We start from the raw sequence: 21,797 nt of genomic DNA on the forward strand, positions 1-21,797 counted from the left end.
TAAAAAAAAAAGATATTTTTAGTATTTTTATTAAAGTGATCTCCTTTTTTAGAAAACCAACTAACTAGAAGTGAAGTCAAATAGCTAGGGAGGGATTCAAGAGGAGCAAGTAATTGGCTCCCTCCAAACAAATTTTAAACTCATATACTATTATAATAAATGTATTATATAAAGTAAAATTTAATTGCGTATAGTAGTAATAATAAAAAGAGTTAGTATTTTTTATATATTAGAGTTTAAATTTTTCTACATATAATTATATTATTTGTATTTTTTATTTGATTTAGAAATTTTTTTACATTTATTTTTTAAAATTAATTTTAACATCTATAATCATATAAAAAATACTTTAATATTATTTATAATAATATTGTTCTTTTGTTAATTGACAATTTAGTTGTTTCTTTTTTATTATTTTTCTATTTAGTTTTACTCTTATTATTATATAAAAAATACTTTAGTATATTTTAAATTCACACAACAAAATTATTAGTAAAATTAATTTATATTATTTTATGTCATATTTTATAATGATATAAAATATAAAAATTTAACTCGTTGCACATAAATACTTACTAAAGTAAATTAATTAACAAAATATTTAAAAATAAATAATTTTATATTTTATTAAATATAAAATCATAAAAAATCATGAAAAAATATAAAGACTAAGATAATTTTTTTATTTAACAAGTATTTATTAATTTTTAATTTAAAATTAATTATAATTATATCTATTATTAAATATATGACATTGTATTTGATTATATAAGATTTTAATTTTTTGCCCTTTCATTGTTAGATATTTGGATCCGTCCTTGCAATTAGTTGAAAAATAGATTAGTTACAAAAAAAAATAAAAACAATTCTTCACTATCTTAATATTTTGAATTTCAAAATCAAAAATAAAAAAAATTAACTTACTTAGTTTATATTATAGTTAGTTCTATAGATTTTTTCTTTGTTCAAAATATAAAATATTTATACATTTATATTCTATTAAAATATTTTGCTCTCTTGATAATGAGATAAATTTATCTGTACTTGGTTGGCTTTGTTATTTAAGTCTACTCAAATTAGCAAAGGTGGAGAGTTTTTTTCCTAAATAAAAATATATTATCTACATTTTTTGTTCAAAATATATTAAGATAAATTTTTTGTTGAGAAAAAAAATAAGATAATTATGTTTTGTTGTTATTATAGGATATTTTGCTAAACTTGTTCGCGAAATTAATTTTCCCTTATTTATCAACTAAATATGAAATCAATATGTTGATATTTTTTAATTTTGAGTTAATAATTATTTAATTTATTTTTTATTAATTTTAAACTATAAATATCAATATGCTAATTTACTTTTATTTCACTGACAAACTAGAAAATAATCATTAGTTCATATTTTATCATCTACGAAATATGTGAACAAATATTACACAAAGTTTACTATCACATGTCCGTGAAAATTCAGAAACAATCCACATAAATAAATTTTTTACCCAATTTGATAACTATATTTTTTATATAAATTAAAATAAATAAAAAAAACAGGAGGAGCAAAGAAAAGAGGGAGCGAGATTTATCCCCTTTTTGTTGGCTTTGGCATGCACTTGAAATCTTGAATGGTCCACAATGTCAAGTAGGAATGGTTGGATGCCAAGTGAAAAAAGAAAAAGAAGTTTTTGATAAAATAGTATAATTAAGCAATAAAATTATGGTGAATTTTATGGTGCTTCTGTTATAATATTTAAATTGTCTAACCTACTTTTTAAAGTAAAAAATAAAATAGTTAAAGTAAAAAGTAAATTATTTAAAATTTATCAAATATTATTTGTTTATCTTATAGCATTCACCTAAAATTATACCAAATAGTGCAACTTTACAGATTGATAGATTGACCAAGTCTAAGACAATAATAAAACTATTGGAAAACAACTACTCTAGAAAAATAATGAAAAATCTTTATAATGTATACAATGGGTTGGCTGTTTAGCCCTAATAAAAACCAGTTCATAGATTACCTTAAACTCAAAAATTCCAATTCAGTTATTTTACAAAACCAACCATCTAACCCTAATTACAAATCCTTTTCACCCCAAATCCTCCTTCCTCCAAAATGGCACTCACCCCTGCCTTGTCCACTGAACATCCAACTCTCGCGGAGTGCATCTTTCACCTCAGTTAGCCCGCCTCTCTTGCATGCGAGTATCTCCGTTGCCGACAGCCAACATCTCGGATGGTCGCATTCTTCCCATCGCGGGTCTCCCTGTCATCCACCGGCAGCACGCGTGCAGGCAGGACATCGTCCTTCCCATCGCGCATCCCTGGTGCCCAGCTCGCCTCTCTCTCCCCCGCCAGTACCCACCCTGTTGATCGCGTTCTGCCACTGTCGTCGCACACCGTCAAAGTTGTGGCTGCTGAACTCGTCACCGTCGTTGCTGCCACGGGACCCATCCCCAGCCGTTGTCGACCTGCTACCGGAGGGACACCAACTCACGGCCAGGCTTAGACTTCTATTGCTGTTCTAACATAACCCATTAACCCCAAAATTTCCCCATCAGCGGAGCTCTCCACCGGCGTTGCTTCATCCAAAAGTTAGTTGATGACTATGGTTTTACTTGTAACTAGATGTTCATACAATAAATTTTGCTAAGTTACTTGATCGTTCTGCATATGAACACCATGATTGAAATTTGAATGTATTGGAATGAATTGTAAGTTGTTGCTGTTGATGGTTGCATTGGTTTTTATTCTAGTGCACAAAATTTTGCGAAATTTTGGTTTAATTAGTACAGTAGTTTTGGCTCGCTGTTTAGTCTTTTGAATGCAATGTCACTTAAATTAGTTGATCATAGTCGATCTTTATTTGACATAAAATGGGTGGTTGCTTTGCTACGTATTTAGATGGTTGGTTTTCGTTATAGTAATTGCTATTTGTCTTTGCTATCTTGTTGGTATGTTTGAATCAAGTACTGTATGGATTTTGTGTATGTTGAACACTTCAGCACAGATTTATTCGAGCAACATAGTGTTATTTTTTTGTTTTTACATTCCATAGATCGGTCACTGAGACCTTTTAAAGTTTTGCTTAAGTCAGCCTATGTCTATATGGTTCTCAAATTTTCTCTTCAGGTTCTCAAGAAGTGCCATCTTACTGAAATTGTAAGGTAGGATCTAAGACTTCTTAATGCATTAAGTAAGATATATTTTTTTTAAGAAAATAAAAAGAATACATTACACCATTTAGGAGTATAACTGTGACAAGTCTTAAAGTATTTTTGTGTTTATTATGTTTAGTTCTATCTATTTGACCTTTGGTTAAATTTGTACAATATTACAGTGGTTGAGAATAGAGAAAATTGGAGTATTGAACAAATGCAACTTGTTTGTCTTGCTAGACTACTATTAAAAAAGAGGAGGATTTTGGTTCTAGATGAAGCAACAACATCCATTGATGCTGTAACACAATTTAATTCAAAAGACTATTAGAAAAGAAACTAGTGAATGCACAGTGATTATTGTAGTACGTAAAATTCCTACATTTATTGATAATGACTTGGTTTTGGTCCTTGATGAAGGTACATAAACATTCATTATGCACCTCAATATATGAGATCATAATATCAATGATAATCAAACTTAGGAAAGCATATATCTCATAACATTAATGATGTTTACAGGGACAATCACAGAGTATGATGAACTAGATCAGTTGCTGCAGAAAAATATTTCATCTTTCTCAAAGTTAGTTTTAGAATTTTTGAGGAGATCATCCCACAAATAGTTGCTAAGAGAGGAAACAAAAATCAAACATTTGTACATATTTGAAAGTTTAAACAGCAATTGACAAGAAGCTCAAGAAATGTTGGTTGATTACTTTGCCAACTTTGTGAAAGTTAATAAAGATTCCAGATTTTACAAGCTTAGACAATACTTTCTACCTAGTATCCTTTTTATGTTCATAATCCTAATCCCATACTTGTTCACTAATTCAACGAGACAAGTGCATTTTAGTTTGTCAGTGAATGATTTTGGTTAATGACGAATTAACTACACATTTGTTACTTGTTGTGGTGTCTCTTTTATTCATGAATGTTCTTAAAATGGGAATGCTCCTGTTCAAAGACAACATATGCTACAATTATTCTAAGTCTATGAATGAAAAATTTAATGTACATATTAGAAATTTGTGGTCAATCCATAATATGCTAGATGTTCATTTTATTAGATATGTGAATGTTTATTTTTATTTTTAAGTGGATGTTTAGTTCATTGGATTGAATTTTAAGTAGATACAATTAAAATATTCTGGATGTTCAATTCAGTAGGTATGCAGATAGTTATTTTTATTCTTAAGTGAATGTTTATTTGATTGGATTGAATTTAAGTAAATACAATAAAATAAATCGAATGTTGAATTCACTAGGTGTGCAGATGGTTATTTTTTATGTTAAAGTGGATGTTTATTTGATTAAATTGGATCTAACTCGAAAAGTGGATATTTTAGTTATAACATTGGTATTTTGCTTGAGTTGCTAGATTTTGCATACATATACTCTACTAATTTCTTTTGTTTTGTGCTTTGAGAGTTATGGAAAAATGTTGGACACCGATAGGAGACATTCTTCTTTTTTCCGCAACGCTAAGGACACAAGGTCGCTAATCTATGCAGTGATGTAAATGGTGCAAAAGTTTTCAAGTTGGAAAAAACCTCTAATAAAAAACATCTATTAAACCATAAAAAAAATCCGAAATCTCTGCTATAAACATTCAAATTCAACCGGAGCAATTTGAGTTGAGATTGTTTCGTGACAACAATGTTGCAATGCAACTCTTCCATACACTACTTTTCTTCTTATTTTAGCTACCTGCAAAAAACAAAAGCACAACAAAAATAAATACCAAAAGCAAAAAATTGTCATTTTAGATCAATAAAATTGTAATCTAGAAATTGAGAATTCATCAATTTTGTTATCACTAATTACTTATCTAATACAATCCAATTGGCTTTAGCCTTTCTAGCATACACTTCCAAATATTCTAAGAACAACAATGTTAGAAAATAAATGCACAACTTAATGTACATTATTTACGACAATAAAATAGCCTTGAAACAGAAGCGGCATATAACGAGCAGTAATGAATCGTTCACATTCTATTGCAGCTAATTTTATGCTATTGAATTTGGTTAATTTTGATATATTCCATAGTTGCTATTGGCTACTGTGCTTTACTTCAATGAAAGAATATGGTAGTCAAAAATATTTTTCTAATGATAGCATTGGTTTAGAACAAAAGGCAAGAATTTTATCATTAGGTGATACAACTATACAAGAATTACCATAAAAAACACAACCAATCATATTTTTATATAAAATATCAATTCCTGTCCAATTATTTTTAATGATTAGTTAATCACTTCATCAATAAATATTCATTCACAAAATAAGCAAACAGTCTTGATTCCATACCTGTTAGAGACTAAGAGGACTCAAAGACCTTGATCCTTCTTCAATATCATCCTAAAAGCTTTAGTCTTCTGAAAACCACAAAATAACAGTTTATGTAAGTCTCATTCATGAAAAAAAAATCAATATGAGTTAATTAAACATCTAACCTCATAAAAAAAACTCCAAAAAAAAACACAAGATATCCAACACACTTTTATTCAAACCTGAAAAATTAATAACACAGAAAACATAAAAATTGAAACAGCACTACAGATAGGAGATTACCGTGTTGGTGGACGTCGATCTGGGGGAGCAGGATTGCAACAAGCCCGATGGCGGGCAGGGGGAGGCCGTCGGGTGTAACACCCTAACTTTTAGTACCTCATGATCGCACTAAAGGTCCGGGAATTACCTGACTTTATTCCTTGAATTTCATACTTTATTTATTTAATATTGAGCCTCTACACGTTAACTTGTTGATAATTTTTAAGAAAAATAAATTTTCTTTTTGTTTTGTTATATACTTCAAGCTAAACTATGTCAAATAAACATATACTCACATAATTACTATTAATACATAATAATTGTTCATACAAGACTCAATTGCAAGCTTACCCCTTCTGTAAAAATATAACACTCTAGAAACATCAAGGGCAAAGGGAATAAACCCAGAAGCAACTAGCCAAATAAGTCTTCTATTCATCCGTAGCTTTCTAGTTAGTCGTCTTGTCTGTACCTCTGAAAAGGTTTTTGAAAAATTTTGGGGTGAGAACAAAGCCACACATTCTCAGTAGGGAACGTGAACGCCAAAATAAACAGAGTAAATAAGAATAGTTAATTCATATCACAAAAACAATTTTACTTAGAAACAGTTTTAACTCCCTTTATTTAAATTACGTTACTTAGACAAAATCTCAGTCTCATTAACAATTCCTTATATGTAAACAACATTCCTCAAGTTACTGCAATATGTAACACACCGTTACCCTAAGCCTTACCTTGCGCCATAAAGCGAAGGATAATAAAGTGCCACGACAGTTCTGCACTTTGTTATCCTTCGCTTTACGGCGCAAGGTAAGGTTTAGGGTAACGGAGTGTTATATTTATGGTATTAGAGCGGTTCATCTTCATGAGCCTGAGGGATGGACCGATTGTGCTTCATTGCATACTTTGGGTTGTCTTTTCTTTTCATGCTATTCAGGTTATCTGCTTGATATGCATAGCATGCTTGTTTGCAAGTGTCTTTTTGGGATAATTGAAGTACTAGGCTTGAGATATTGAGATTGATCACCTCGATATCGATTGTTTGGTGCGGAAAGGAAATTCGAATGGCAACTCACAGACAAGGTCAATCACGTTAATAGAAAGGTAGTGAGGATGACTAACCTAGCACATGCGTTACGAGCTTAGAATGTTCCGAAAAACCAGTTCGTGGAGTTACAGCATATCAACACTGGTAGCAGGGGAAGTACCGACTGTTTCTTTTGCTATTTTTACTTATTATTCTCCATTTCTAATCGATATGACCCTGAATCATGTTGAAAATGTTTTAGAACTTGAAATGATTTTTGAAATTTGGTTTGGAGTTTTTGGTTTAAATGATTTGATTTTTGAAACCACATTAGAACTCTTGGTTTAAATGATACGGTTTAAAAAAAAGTGAGTTCTATTTTATGATGTACGAATTTTAATGAATTTAAGAAATTAATGATTTAAAGTGATTGATTTACGAGTAAATGATTTTTTGAGACTTTCGAGAAAGCCTTCACATTGAACAGGTTTAAATTGAACCTGTTTTGAAAGTTTTGAAAAATATTATAAAAGAGGTATTTAGTTTAAAGGAAAAAATTTGGATTCTTAATGACGATAATCAGAGTGACGCAGCGGAATGCGAGAGGGAACATCGACACAGTAGGACTATGATGGATGAGATTATGTGACAACGTTGGGAGTAGAACGCTTCGTGGAGGATATCACGTAATTTGAATTTTGGGGACAAAATTCCTAATTAGGAGGGGAGAATGTAAGAACCGGCTTACCGCTTTAATAAAATAATTTAGAATCGAAAATCGGGCATTAATCTTAAAGGTTTTGGCCCAAAGAGGGCCAAACGGACCAAAAATACTAACGAGTTGGACCGGGCCTAAGGCCCAACATATATATACCCCCTATTAATGAGCTTTAAGCTCATTTTGATGGGGGGAGAGAGAGAGAGAGAGAGAGAGAGAGAGAGAGAGAGAGAGAGAGAGAGAGAGAGAGAGAGAGAGAGAGAGAGAGAGAGAGAGAGAGTGCTCAGGTAGGTGATGTTGAGGGGTGAAACCCCATTGTCACTATTCATCATCACCTTTCGGGAGCCATAACTTGAGCTATGGAGTTCCGATTGACGAGTCATTTGCGACCATACGAAGCTCTCGTTGAGATCTTCGTTTCTAGCTAGGCATTGTTGGTAAAAAAAATCAAAACTCAAGCTCTAGTTTCCTGCCCTAGCTTTTGAGCATTTTTTGTTATAGTTTTTTAGTAGATTTTGTGATTTTGTTTGTTTAGGGGTGATCTAGCATTGGAATATTGTTGAATTTTGCCCCTAATCTCATTGGGTAAGGTAAGGTATCACTAAACCCTTGTGTTTAGTTATTTTGTGAACCCTATGTTTGATGTTTGAATGTTATGTGATGTTAGATTGAGTTTTGGTATTTGTTGGAGTTTGCTTGAGGCTTTGTATCGAGTTTGGTGGCTTCGCTTTGGTGTTTGGTGCATTTTGGGAATCGGCCAAGGTATGGTTTTGGTTTCCTTTATGTAATATGTAATGTTTCTGGACACTTAAACTAGTTGACTTTAAGATAGGATTGAATTAAATAAATGGTAGAGTGTATTATGTATGTGGCATGTAAATTGTGATGAAGATTTTATGAGTTGTGTATGTTAGAGTATATGTTTTGAGAATGATGAATTTATATGTGGATTCTAGAAGACGGTGACTTAGGCTTTGAAAGATTTGTGGATGAGATTAGTAAATGTAGTGCGGTGAGGTATTTCTTGGACGAGACTTTGAGATTTAGAATGATTTTGTCGTATTTGAGGAACTTGGGATTTGATGATGGATGGTGAGATTGGAACTTGAAAAAGAATGCTTATGGTTGATGAGGTTGAATACGTGATGGTGACATGCCTTGTTTTGGTGATTCGCTATGCTCCTTGGGCAACGGCTGTGGTAGTCTCCCGCTTGTCGAAGCAGCGATGCCGACGTAGGGACTGTGGCAGTCTCCCGCCTTGTTTATTATTTATGGTTTAAGTTATATTTTTTTTAAGCTTGAATATCGGTATCGATGTGAAGTTCTAGGATTGCCTTTGCTCAATATCTAAATAAGCTAGCATCACAAACAATATACCTAAATCCAACATACAAACATCAGTCCTTAGTACATTATTAAGATGACCACACAACACAAGTAAAGTATCAAATCAAGCACACAAGCAAGTCACCAAAACAACACCACAATCACAAATAAACAAAATAAAACAAACGCAATCAAATGTAAATGCGCAAACAAGATGATACATGCATGTTCCTAGCGCAGGCCATGAGCTCATGCGTCGGTTATCTACCCGCAACCCGACGTTACTCGAAGTGAACCTCGAATATGGTTCCTTTACTGTGTCAGTTAGACACCTTGGCATCATGGTTACCCGTATTAGTTAGGCCTCATCATAATAGAATTTTAATGTGCATCACACTAAAAAACAGTGCTATCAGTTAGGCGAACATTTTCGCATTAGCAATCTCAAGCTATCATTTAGGCAGTCACTTTTGCATTAGTAGTTTGGCGCAAGGCCCCTTTAACATATAATTCTCAATTATTTATTTCATTCTTTACTTCCCTTTTCTTTTCATCTAAGTACCATTTCCATTCTTTAATTCTCACTTTCTTTTCTTTCCATTATGCCTCCACTTCACCTTATAGCTAAGCATACCTCTGCATCACCAAGAAGCTTAAAAGTAGCTCCGCATCACCGTAAAACTAAGCGTACCTCCGCATCACCACTTAGCTTTAAACGTGTCCTAAGGATAACCTACACACCTTTGTTTAACTAAGCTGTTACAATCTGCCAAATTTGGACATATTCTTTGGGTCTAAATCAAGTTTTACCACGTTTGGATTAGAATTGAATCCGATAGCCAACTTAATAAAATCTGCTGCCGCACTAAAGAAAATTCAGAAAAAATACAACAAGGAGCTCTGCTTTTGATAAATTCATAATAAATCCAATTCTAATCCGACACTTCCAGATTTTGGTGAGAATACACTTAACATCCCCAATTTCTAGGACAAACAAATTTCAGATCCAAAGCACCTCATTTGGTTAATTAAATGTCAGTTGGAAGTGCTACACTTTTTTTTATACTAGTTCTGAATTTCCTATGAACAACCCAGCTTCCAAGAGACATAACTAACTCTACAAAATAGCAATGGATATGAAATTTGTACTCACTTAAAAGAGATTAATAGATATTTAAAATTATTTTAAAAGAAACTCAAAATTCTAAATAAATCAAAAGTTATAGCAGCTGAAATTTTGTACTGTAGAATTAGAAAAACCAGAAAATTCTATAGCAACCACTAAACTTCAAAAATTCATATCTTCCAAACCACTTGGCCAAATTTCCTAAAATTTTTATGGAGTAATCTTAGCTCATTGAAATTTGATAGGAAAATAAGTTGGCTTGAAAATCATGTCTGGATTGCACCCAGTGTTTATTTTAAGTTGCTATTCAAACTGTTTAGAAATTTCTGCAGCAAAGCTTCTTAACTTTCACTAACCAAATTTAGTTCTCTAGATTTCCAACTTATACCAATCAACCATTCCTATTACTCATCACCATATGTCCATATCTACTTAAATTATGTCATAACCCTGTCTCGAAACCTCAGTTCCATATTCATATAAGAAAATTACATAATTTATATCATATAACCACACCTTTATAGCATTAGAAATCTGCACTTCTTCTAACAATAATAAATCAACCAATGAATAGAATTTCAGCAACATCAATCTTACTAACTCATCATTTTTAATAAAAAATTTCGTCTAACAATTATCCATTACTCACAATTCTAACCCTTACAACATTCACTACGCAAAATCATCGTTAATATTAGCAGTCAGTATAACTTCAAAATACAACATCATCATCAATAACGACTACATTAAATCAACAATTCAATCACCAATTACAGATATAATTCAGCTCAATTTCATCAACTATTCACATAAAGCAACTATAAACCATTTGCAGCTACTCATTTAATTTTAATGGCATTCATAATTTAAATCCTTTATTTTTAAAACAAATCCCTACCTCAACGTCGCATTTAGGAGGAATCGAAGGCGGAATTATGGCGGCAGCAAACTCGAACCAAACTAGCAATAGCAGTGGCATTAGTGAGGGTAGCTCTGACAACCACATGCAACTCAATGGCAACCTCCAATTCACCACACCGACAACACCCATGACAACGACATGGAAGAATAACAGCCATGGCAGCAGCAGCTGCAGCAGAGCTTCAACAGTGACGGTTCTCCATGGTGGCAACAACACTGAGGCACAACTCCTCTAATTCGTCGGGGTTCTAGGCCCGCGTCTCCTCTCTCTTGTCTGAGCTCGACGGCGATGGCACAGCTGGGGTCAGTGGCAGTGGCTGCGTCTTCTTTCTCGGCTCTCTCGCGCAGTTCTTCCTTCCTTACTGAACAGCATCGACTGTGTCCTTCTCCTTCGCGGTTCTACTCCCCGACGACCATGTGTGTGACGGCAGCAAGCCTTCAACGGCAGCTTGGCAGAGGACACGACTCCCTCCTCTCTTCTTATTCTCCCCAATCCCCCTCTCTTCTCTCTTTCCCTCTTTGCTCTCTCTATATGTATTTCACTTCAGGAATTATGATGAACGTGTGTTGTGAAGAAGTGGTGGAAAATGGATAACGTGGAGTAGTGAGGGAAGGGTGAGCATGGCTCACTGAAGAGTAGACGAGTGTGAAGGTACGTGTATGTGAGTAAGAAGAGGAGGGTGACAGATGTTAGGGTGAGGGATTTAGGGTTAGTGAAATTAGAGTTTAAAATTAGGGATTTAGAGTTTGGGTTATTAACTTAAATCAAACTTATTCTAATATATTTAATGCTATTTATTATTTTTTTTCAAACCACAAATTATTTTTAATTAGATATTCTAATTTAAAAGTAGTGATAAATAAATAAATTTTAACCAAAGCTTTCAATTATTCAAATTAAATTGTATAAAGCTTTTATTATTTCTAATTATTAAAATTTTAAATATCTAATATGAAAATATCCAATTAATTTAAAAAAAATTATAAATTTTAATAGATTTTAATTCGAAGTACCATAAAATTCAATTTAATCACTTTTCAAGAAAATAAGTTTCTTTAAATAGAATTATCAAATATAATAAAACGTAAATAATTCAATATTTAATTTAAAAAAACTCGGATTGTTATATCAGAGAACATAGGATGGTGAGTTTCAACGGTTGCGCAAACGATGACTGGTGTCGTTGTAGCATGGTGGAGGACGACATAAGGGAGGACGCGCCTGCTGAGGCGCGATTGAGGAGGACGATACAAGAGGGGGCTTGGTATAGTGGAAGATGGCAATGCAAGGGAGAAAGAGAGGATGCTAGTGCCGAGAGAAAAGAAGAAGAAGAATGGCACTGAGAGAGAATTAGAATTGGAGTTAATGTTAAAAAAATTAAAAAAAATTGATTCTTTATTCTTTATTGCAGTATACTAACTACTATGATTGTAAATTCTTATTTTTTTAATTTAAAATTAAAAATTATTAAAAATTAATTAACTTAATTATCATTTAAATTAAATTTTATTTTTATCATTATTGTATATAGAAAAAGTTTAAGGGGCCAGCAATTTTATTGATTTTTGGCCAGTATGTAACCAACAGAGAAAGATGAGCCATTAGATGAAATCTCACACCAATCTCACACTATTAAATTATTATTAATGGCTATTTAATGACTACCAATTATAAAAGTTACTAACCCCTAGCATTGCTCTTATATATATTGTAAATTAATATTATTGTCTTCCTATATTTCTTAGTTGACAAATTATCACGTTTGCCATAGTACTTTCTTAGAATTCAATGTTTTTCGTACGATCCAGTTTCAAGTAATTTTTTTTTTGTCTTGTAGTTTCTCATAAAATGACAAATATAGCCCTCCAGTAAAAATGGAAAAAGACAAAAACGATAACTTTAAACACGCTTCAATTTTTTTCCCTTAAACGCATATATAATAATTTTACATCTTAAAATTAAGTTTACATCAAGTTAAAAAGTTTTAGTTTCTGTATTTATTTATTATTATTAGACTATTAATTAAAAAACACTTATTTTTTTATCAGTCCTACTCTTTATTTTTTTACAAAGAAACCAAGAAACAATTTACGTTGAGAATTATTAATTTTATTAAAAAAAAGACAAATCACATAAAAAAGTAACCATAAAATAACAATAGAGTTATATTTAATAAAAAATTATAGTTTAAAATAGTATTAAATAAAAAAATACTACAAACATTAATAAAATATGGAGTTTATTTTTTTAGTAATACTATACCTACAAATATTTTTATAGTCAAATTAAGTTTAATTAAGTTGATACAAGTCTAACAAAAAAATATGCAAACATGCATCACACATTTTTTTCTTTTTTTTTTACACTTTTTTAGCATAGAAATTTTTTGTTAGAGAACACGGAAATTTATTGACATAATATATAAATTTTTATATATAATACATATATTTTTTGCACATAGTCAAAATTTTATCGATATAATGTAGAACTTTTCATACATAGCAAAAAAATTTTACCTGTAACAAAAAAATTGTACACAGCACATAAATATTTGCTATGCATATAATTTATTAGTTGGGTGAATCAATTGTGATTCTTCAAAAAATTTTATATTATGCATTAAAAATATCTGTGCAGAAGAATAGGATGACGATCACGTTCAAAGATTAAACACCAGTATCTAACTTGATTAGGACTTATTCGGTGAAATTGTTGTCATTGTAATTCTTATGTACTATTTATTATGGTAATATTTTATAATATGAATTTAGGCCTATTAAAAAGGATAAATTAAATAAAAAAGTAACCATAAATAATAATTGAATCATAATTAATAATATTATAATTTTGTAGACATAAAAGAGTTGTATTAAATAATCCACTCTTGTAAACATAAAAGTGTTAAATCTTTTAATAATATTAAAATTTTGTAAAGTTTCTTTTGCAATTAACACAGAAATTCTATCAAAAAAATGGTTTTTTTGTACATGTATATAAAAAATGGTATAAAAATTATTTTTGCGAAAACATTTCATTATAATTCACTATCTTTTTCAAACACAATAAATATATATATTTTATGGTTACATCTAAAATATTTGAGTAAAAAATTTGAAAATTAGTCTTCCTGTTAATATTATATATTGATATTATTAGATGATGGATATAAAGTTCATATTAAAATGAAAGCTATAAAATAAATTTATAAAGAAAATATTTTAAAATATAAAGATATAACAAATGACTAAATTAAATATCTATCTACTGTAAAATAAAAAAGTTTATAATTGAGTAATATATAAAGTAATTTGAGTAAATATTAAGAAAGCTTAAATAATATATATAACATTTAAAGATATTTCATTAAATAATATTTAAATTATATTACAAATCTAAAATTTAATAATAATTATTTTTGTAACAAAATAAAAAGGGATCCACACTCATGTTAGTCCATCACAAGTCTCTAGCCCTCTAGCCCTTCCCACCCAATACAAACTGGTTGAAGCATCACAGGATAATATTAGGTGAATTGAATAGCTTCCAAAACTATTTTACATGTTACATTCTAATTGTTCTTTTTCTTTTTATTTTTTTGGCCAGTTTTCTTATTCTTCAGCTATACTGTTTTACTCTTCGGCCCAAGTGACCCCTTGGGCCACGCCATACTAGAAGTTTTACTCTTTGGGTTTCTTATTGGGCTCTCTTGGACCAAAGCATGCCTAAAGGAATATTTCAACTTCAATACAGGGTGAAGACCAAAAGCAACAGGCATAGAGCTCTGAGTCCATAGACAATTTATTAATTAGTAATAAATTCTTAAACAAAAATTAAATTTATGACAAATTAATCTTTAATTTATCAGATTAAAAAATATTTTATAAAATAAAAAAATATTATTTTTATTCACATTTATTTTAGAAGAAACTTTAGAATAATATATATTTCTATCTTTGCTTCAAGAGAAAAAAAAAAAAGACAATACCCACGTATTTAATCATCCCAAAAATTACATGTTTCTTTTTTCTTGAATATTGAATCATCCTAGGTATTTACAAATAAATGCGTTCCTATAAGAATATTTTACAAACTTAAATTGTGGAGAATGATTCTTTTTTATTTGGAATTTTGTCAAAGACATAGGGCACAAGTTATATTATATGTATTAAAATAAAAATAAAATAGTATGATAGAATATGAATTTGTTTATAAATTTCACATAAATGATCATATACATATATATATTCAACAATGTGAATATGATGAGATTTTGCCCAAGGAAAAAGCATATTTCTCAAATAAATAAATAAATAAATAAAAAGAAAGCAAAACACACTTTTAAGATGAGGTGGTAATCTAAAACCCTATATAAGAGTGTTTCTAGTTGGCTAGGCCCAAGGGTTCACTTTGGGGTTTGTCAATTGACGACTGAGCAGTGAGTAGCTACCGAAGAACGAACTAGGGTTTTACATATTCTCAGTTCTCTCTCGCCTTTTTCCCCCAATCAAATATGAGGTCTGTTATCCATTTATTGTCATGATTTCTGCTCTTAACTTTCGATTATTCGCTGTTTTCTGTCCGCCTATTCTCTCAGCTACACTATCAGCTGCTTTTTTCAAATGTATTTTGGGGGAGGGTTTTCAAAATTGTTAAAGTTTCTTCCTTTCGTTTTATGTTTATGCATATTCTATAATTATCGAGGTGCAAATTGAGTTCCTCAAATTAATTTGGGAAATAATTACCAGTATCACGTTAATATCTACTAAAGTTTCATTTTTTTGCTTATTTAATTTAATACTGCTATTTCGCACCCTCTTTACTGCATGTCTTCGACATCCTACCTTTTTTTTTATTTAAGGAAAAAGAAAATATAGTACGATTGGTTTTTTTCCCCGCAAACGAGTGCAAAGATAATTTTTTTAAAGATAAAAATAAAAAATTTGTTTAAATCATGATATGTATGCATTTCTGAAGTTGCTTCCTGTGTTTGGTTGTGTTTTTTTTATTTGCAGTCGTCATCCCGAGGTTAAGTGGGCTCAGAGAGTTGACAAGGTTTATGTCACAGTACAACTGCCAGATTCCAAAAATGCAAAAGTGGATCTTACCCCAGATGGTACTTTCACCTTCTCTGCCAGTGCTGGTTCTGCTGACAACCAGTATGAACTCAAATTAGAGCTCTTTGACAAGGTTAATGTTGAGGTCAGAACATCTTTCCCAATTTATGGCTACCATCCATATCTTTAATAATGTCTCTTTTTACTTTTTGCCCCTTTGTATTCATTCAATTGTCTCTTTTGTATTCATTCAATTGTCTCTTTTGTGCATTCTAATAATATTTTCAGATATGCTTTACCCGCAAAGAAATGGTTCTCTTCGATGCATTTTAATTTGTTTCCACTGCCATTATTTATTCTTTCAGGAGAGCAAAATTAATGTAGGAGTGAGAAGCATATTCTGTGTGGTTCAGAAGGCAGAGGAAGGGTGGTGGAAAAGGTTGCTACGTGCAGAGGGCAAGCCTCCTCACTATGTGAAAGTAGATTGGGACAAATGGGTTGATGAGGATGAAGAAGAAGGTATGCATACATCTACCATTTTATTTTCAAGTGTTATGTAAGGCAATATAATTTTATGTTGAATTCCTACTCTGTTGATTAGGTGCTGGTGAGCCAGACTTGGGAGGGATGGATTTCTCGGTATGTATCGTCTTTATTTCAGTATCTTCTAATTTTGTTGTCATTTATACTAATATTTTGTGTGATGCAGAAATTTGGCGGCATGGGTATGGGTGATGATCCAATGGGAGCAATGGGAGCAATGGGAGGAATGGGAGGAATGGATTTCTCTGTAAGTGATGCTACCAGTTGAGACTTTGTTCTTTTATTATGTTACTTGGTCTTATTTTTTCTTCTTTTGTTTGCTGCAGAAATTTGGAGGTATGGGTATGGGTGATGATGCAATGGGTGATATGGACGAGAGTGATGATGAAGGTAACTAACTGTCCTCTGCAATTTTGTCACTGAACATTTATAAGCTTGCTTGATTATAGGAGTTTGATTGTGTATGGATGTTTGGGATTGATGGTTTTTCGAAGGGTGACATCAACATGGATAGCCTCTAAATGATGAATCTAACAATTAAAGCTGGTTAACTCACTCACTCAATGTAATTGGATGTATGAATTGGTAGCTTATTCATTGTTCTGCAATCCTCATAACTCTTATCAATGACCTTTGTGTAGAATAGATCTTAGATCTTCAAATTCTCTCAAAAGTCCGTAGGTTAAAAAATGACCATTTTTACTCCTTCAGATTGCCAGATAGTGTTGGCTTGCATTTGGTTGATCTGTGTTTACAACTTACAATTTGCTTTAATAACATACATGAATATGTGGAATTACAAAGATATCCCTCAAGCATAAAACCCCCATAGTTACTATTAAAGAAACAAGTTTTGTGCTTAATCTTCTTCGGCACCATTTTGACTCACTTTTATATGTGGGATATGGGATACAATCAACTGAGTCCCACATCCGATAAAATGATGCTGGAGTGTGTTAGTTTGGTGTACAAAGAAGAGCAAGTACTTCTGTTATACTCCCTGGTACTTTGAATGGGCTAACCGAAATATAATTGTTTGACAATTGTAACAGAGCAAGAAGTGTCGAAGCCTGGCGACCAAGATGCAGCAGGAAAGAGCACTAGTGAGGCGCCGTCGGAGAAACAAGAAGCTGCTTCAAGCACATAATTGCCCTGCACTTGAGACTCTTATATAAAGAAAATTGTTGAGTGAAATTTTCATATCGAAAGCAGCAATTGGTGTAGCTGTGCAAGTGGGATAGCATGGTGTTGCTCTCCCGTGTTAGCTTTACATTAGCAAGGATATTGTTCACCAACAAAAATTCCTATTTAGTTTTTTCTTCCATGTTTGAGATTATGTCCGGATGATTGGTTCCATTGTCCAAAACTACCAGATGTAAACGTCGGAATTGCCATGAACCTTATTGTAGACTTAAGAGATATGAGTTTGGGCTTGCTAATTTTATTCAGTGCTACTTGACACCATTTATGAACTTTATGTTTACCTTGTACTTTCAATGTGTTGCGTGTATACATGTGACTTCTATTACTATACATCCAACTGCGAATTATTCTCAAATGGATTTTAATTACTAAATCCACGCATAAGACCAGTTACATCAATTCATTTTAAACGTTCTCAAGTTTCAGTCGCCACATTAATTAATAATCCCCGAGAATAGTTGTATATTCATTCCCAGCATTATTCTTTTTGTCTCTATTTTTGGTGCATCATTGTTACTGTTTTTTCTGTACTTCAATTCACTTTGAGAGACACAAAATATGAATGTTCATTTTTAGTGCTATGTTATAGCGCGTGTTGGTTTAGCCGTAGTTGTGTAACTTACCAAAACCTTTTTTTTCTTCATTGAGTAAAGGTTAGACTATTTTAATGATACTGTAATACACACCTAAATAATTATCCCAGAAAACAAGTTTGTTTAATTTTCGTTTTATACGATTATTTAATCATATTAATGAGTTTTAATAAGTTTTTAAATAAGAAATTTAAAAGTTAATTATTTTTGTTACACAAACCCCATAGAAAGAGGGTGTATAAGCTCTCTCAACTTCTTCTCTGTAAAAGTAGAAATAATCCGCACATAAATCCATCCAACACAAAAACGGAAGGTTATAGGGATCAAAGTCAACTCAAATGTATTGGTTATTAGGAGGCGACTTAACTGTGGACTCCGCCGCATCGGATTATAATCCCTAAAACCCTCGACGATATTAAGGAAAAGGAAGAAGCTGTTCCTGTTCTGTTCTGTTCCTCTCTGCTATTGCACCCCATAGAATGGAAACTAGCGCTTCAATGGATGTCGAGGAACAACCACCTTCACCAACACCCAACAACCTTAAACGTTTCGGCATTAAAAACTCTATTCAAACCAACTTCGGCGACGACTACGTTTTCCAAATTGTCCCAAAGTACGTTCTTTTATTCTCTGCTTAAACTCGTTCAACAGTAAAGCTTTATTTTTTATTCGTTTAAGCTTAGTTACAGCATTACGCGCCACTTGGGTCCTAATTATTTGGTGGGTTGTTTGATTCTTTTTCGTGATTTTTGTATGGAAGGGATGATTGGAGTTCAATGGCGGTGTCATTGTCAACGAACACAGTGAAGCTGTATTCACCATTGGCGGGTCAATACTTTGGAGAGTGCAACGGTCACTCTGCAACCATCAACCAGATTCTGTTTTCGGGTGCTTCCGATCCCAATGTTTTGAGCTCTTGTTCTTCTGATGGAACTATTAGAGCTTGGGACACAAGGACATTTCAGCAGGTGCATTTGTTTCGTTTTTGTTGTTATACTCATTGCTCAATTTGCTGCTTGAGTGTTGAATTGAACTAAACGATAAACTGCAGGTTTCTTCCATCAATGCCGGCTTGTCTCAACAGGTCTTCAGCTTCTCTTATGGAGGGCCTGGGGGGAATTTAATAGCTGCTGGCTGTAAATCGCAGGTTTGGCTTCGAACATGTATAGTTGGGGGATGTACTATATAAAAGGATTTGAACTAGTATGTAAGCTATAGGTCTATACTTTATTTCAGATACTCTTTTGGGACTGGAGAAATAAGAAGCAGATTGCATGCCTTGAAGAATCTCATGTGGATGATGTTACCCAGGTTTGTGCTGTGTAATATGCGATTAAATTGAAACTTAAGCTTCGGGTTCCATGTATTTCATGAAGTGAAGCTTTAGCTAGTTACTATTTCTAATGGAGCATGCACTCATCTCTTATTCATTTAAAGTGTGTGATTGATGCTAGGTTCATTTTGTCCCTGATGAGCAAAGCAAGCTTATTTCTGCTTCAGCAGATGGGTTGATCTGCACATTCGATACCTCTGGAAATATCAATGATGATGATCATCTAGAATCAGTAAGCCTTAGACTCTATTACATTTTCCATGAGCTAATAATTCTTGCAACCATCTTGGCCTCTTTTGTGCTATGTTATTGGTCATCTTTGCTACGCAACATTTGTAACCATGTTTGTTTTGGTCTGTTTTCGTAGATTTCTTATCCTCTCATTACCTCTCTCCTGTTAAAGTTCTACTACTTATCTACGCTTTGCAATGATACATAAAGTTGTTTAATGTACCTTTTTCCTTTTCTGGTTTAACTTATATAGTTTCCTTTGAGTCCTCTCTATTGACTGTTGCAAGTTTCTCAACTAATACAAAATTAGTTTTTTGCTAACAAAAATGTAGGTGATTAATATGGGGACTTCAATCGCAAAGGTCGGGATATTTGGAGGGAGCAGTCCAAAGCTTTGGTGTTTGACGCATATTGAAACCCTAGGGTACAAATTATAATGGTTTTTATTTGATAGTTAGACTATTTCTGTCTTCCTTTCAATAATGCATATAATGGTGGTGTACTTTGTCTTGAATGCACTTTGGTTATGATTACTAAAGAAATGTAAATTCATAGAGAGAAGAAGTGGTACCTATGCACCTAATCTGGGATATGTGGACTTGCAAGTTGCAATTGTATGCTAACTAACTCTCTTGCTTCTACAATGTTTGATTCCAATAATTAACTCTTCTGCTTTGTAGTATATGGGACTGGAAAGATGGTAGAAATGAAGTTACCTTCTCGGATGCTCGAACTCTAGCTTCTGAAAGTTGGAATTTGGATCAGGTGAGTTCTCTTTGTTGGGATGTGCATATTTCACTCAACTAGAAGAGCATTATACTTGATAGTTGATCTGAACATGTAGGTCTATATAATAGCTTGTATAAGTACTGGCATCCCTCTCTCCTAATCTAGATTCTGGGTCAAGAGTGAGAGTTCTAATGTTAAGATGGAGATCCCCTCTCATGCGGAATTTTTCAAATGATTTCATCTCATGTAATCTCTGGTTTCATGTGAAAATTTCACCTGATTTTGGTCATGTGTAATATCACACCATTAATTTTTGTCCGCCAAATGTTATGTCTATTTCTTACAAATTACAATCTATGACTAATAATGAGATCACACATGACCAAGTCATTGAGAGGAACTATTCCCAATGATGGTTATATAACTTTTTCTTTCCCCCCTTCCTTGTGTAATGGCAGATAGACTATTTTGTTGATTGTCACAACTCAAGAGAAGCTGACAAATTATGGCTGATTGGTGGCACCAATGCTGGGACTTTGGGTTATTTTCCTGTAAATTACAGGGGTGTGGCAGCAATTGGACCTGCAGAAGCGATTCTTGAAGGTGGTCATACTGATGTTGTTAGGAGTGTGTTACCAATGTCAAGAAATCACAGTGGATTTGCTCCTAGTTCTTCTAACCAAGGTGTTTTTGGATGGACTGGTGGCGAAGATGGTCGGCTATGCTGCTGGTTCTCTGATGATTCCCCCCAAATAAATCAATCATGGATTTCAAGCTCATTGGTTATGAAATCCGACAAGACTCGCAAGAAAAATCGTCACCAACCCTACTAGCAACTGCTTCCCAAAGCTACTTGAATTGTTCAATACCAAATTACCAAGCTTTTCACCTTTTTCTTTTAACTAGTTAGGTGTGTCTAGCGGCAACCAAAATGGGTTCCACATTTGTTGTCAAATTATGTACCGTCTGCAATGAATGTAATCTATGCAGTGGGGCATTCTACATAAGCCCCCCAAATTCTTTTTCTTAGTTATACATTTGCTTGATTTTTGTGCAATAACTTACTTCACTTTACGAGATTGATCTGATGATTGTGCAACGTCAAATGAGCCAAAAAAAATCTTAATACGTTTACTTAATATTTTTAGATTCCAAATCAACCTCTACCTCGCCCTGTGCCTACCAAACAAGAATTCCCTAATATTTTCAAACAATATTACATCCAGATTCCAGACCAATTTGGTTACGGTGTATTAAGGCCAACAATCTCATTGGTTTCTG

General features: G+C 32.6%; 2 protein-coding genes and 1 long non-coding RNA gene across 3 annotated transcripts; 2 read left to right on the top strand and 1 right to left on the bottom strand.

The window, feature by feature from the left end:
* Window positions 1-4,612: 4,612 nt before the first annotated feature.
* LOC112695802 (uncharacterized) lies at window positions 4,613-11,527 on the bottom strand. The gene is made up of 4 exons (XR_003150522.3): window positions 10,807-11,527; window positions 5,733-6,185; window positions 5,469-5,536; window positions 4,613-4,865 (listed from the first exon to the last, which is right to left on the bottom strand). It is a non-coding gene; the product is annotated as an uncharacterized lncRNA (long non-coding RNA).
* Window positions 11,528-15,071: 3,544 nt separating this feature from the next.
* On the top strand, window positions 15,072-17,917 carry LOC112695806 (co-chaperone protein p23-1). Its single transcript, XM_025748294.3, has 7 exons — window positions 15,072-15,345; window positions 15,843-16,029; window positions 16,250-16,403; window positions 16,486-16,523; window positions 16,594-16,674; window positions 16,754-16,817; window positions 17,480-17,917. The coding sequence occupies exons 1-7, from the start codon at window positions 15,341-15,343 to the stop codon at window positions 17,572-17,574; spliced, it is 624 nt and encodes a 207-aa protein (XP_025604079.1). The 5' UTR covers window positions 15,072-15,340; the 3' UTR covers window positions 17,575-17,917.
* A 257-nt stretch (window positions 17,918-18,174) lies between these two features.
* On the top strand, window positions 18,175-21,573 carry LOC112695804 (WD repeat-containing protein GTS1). Its single transcript, XM_025748291.3, has 8 exons — window positions 18,175-18,836; window positions 18,984-19,191; window positions 19,275-19,370; window positions 19,460-19,534; window positions 19,678-19,788; window positions 20,120-20,211; window positions 20,468-20,552; window positions 20,975-21,573. The coding sequence occupies exons 1-8, from the start codon at window positions 18,703-18,705 to the stop codon at window positions 21,347-21,349; spliced, it is 1,176 nt and encodes a 391-aa protein (XP_025604076.1). The 5' UTR covers window positions 18,175-18,702; the 3' UTR covers window positions 21,350-21,573.
* The last annotated feature ends 224 nt before the right edge of the window (window positions 21,574-21,797 follow it).

The sequence above is a fragment of the Arachis hypogaea genome, chromosome 6 (genome assembly GCF_003086295.3).
Source record: "Arachis hypogaea cultivar Tifrunner chromosome 6, arahy.Tifrunner.gnm2.J5K5, whole genome shotgun sequence".
Classification (NCBI taxonomy): Eukaryota; Viridiplantae; Streptophyta; class Magnoliopsida; order Fabales; family Fabaceae; genus Arachis; species Arachis hypogaea.

Bases quoted from the DNA above. Each gene is read 5' to 3' on its own strand.
- LOC112695804 (XM_025748291.3), top strand. From the start codon at position 18,703: ATGGAAACTAGCGCTTCAATGGATGTCGAGGAACAACCACCTTCACCA. The intron at 18,837-18,983 runs GTACGTTCTTTT...TTTGTATGGAAG, and splicing joins GTTTTCCAAATTGTCCCAAA to GGATGATTGGAGTTCAATGG. The intron at 19,192-19,274 runs GTGCATTTGTTT...GATAAACTGCAG, and splicing joins ACACAAGGACATTTCAGCAG to GTTTCTTCCATCAATGCCGG.
- LOC112695806 (XM_025748294.3), top strand. The intron at 16,524-16,593 runs GTATGTATCGTC...TGTGTGATGCAG, and splicing joins TGGGAGGGATGGATTTCTCG to AAATTTGGCGGCATGGGTAT. The intron at 16,818-17,479 runs GTAACTAACTGT...CAATTGTAACAG, and splicing joins GGACGAGAGTGATGATGAAG to AGCAAGAAGTGTCGAAGCCT.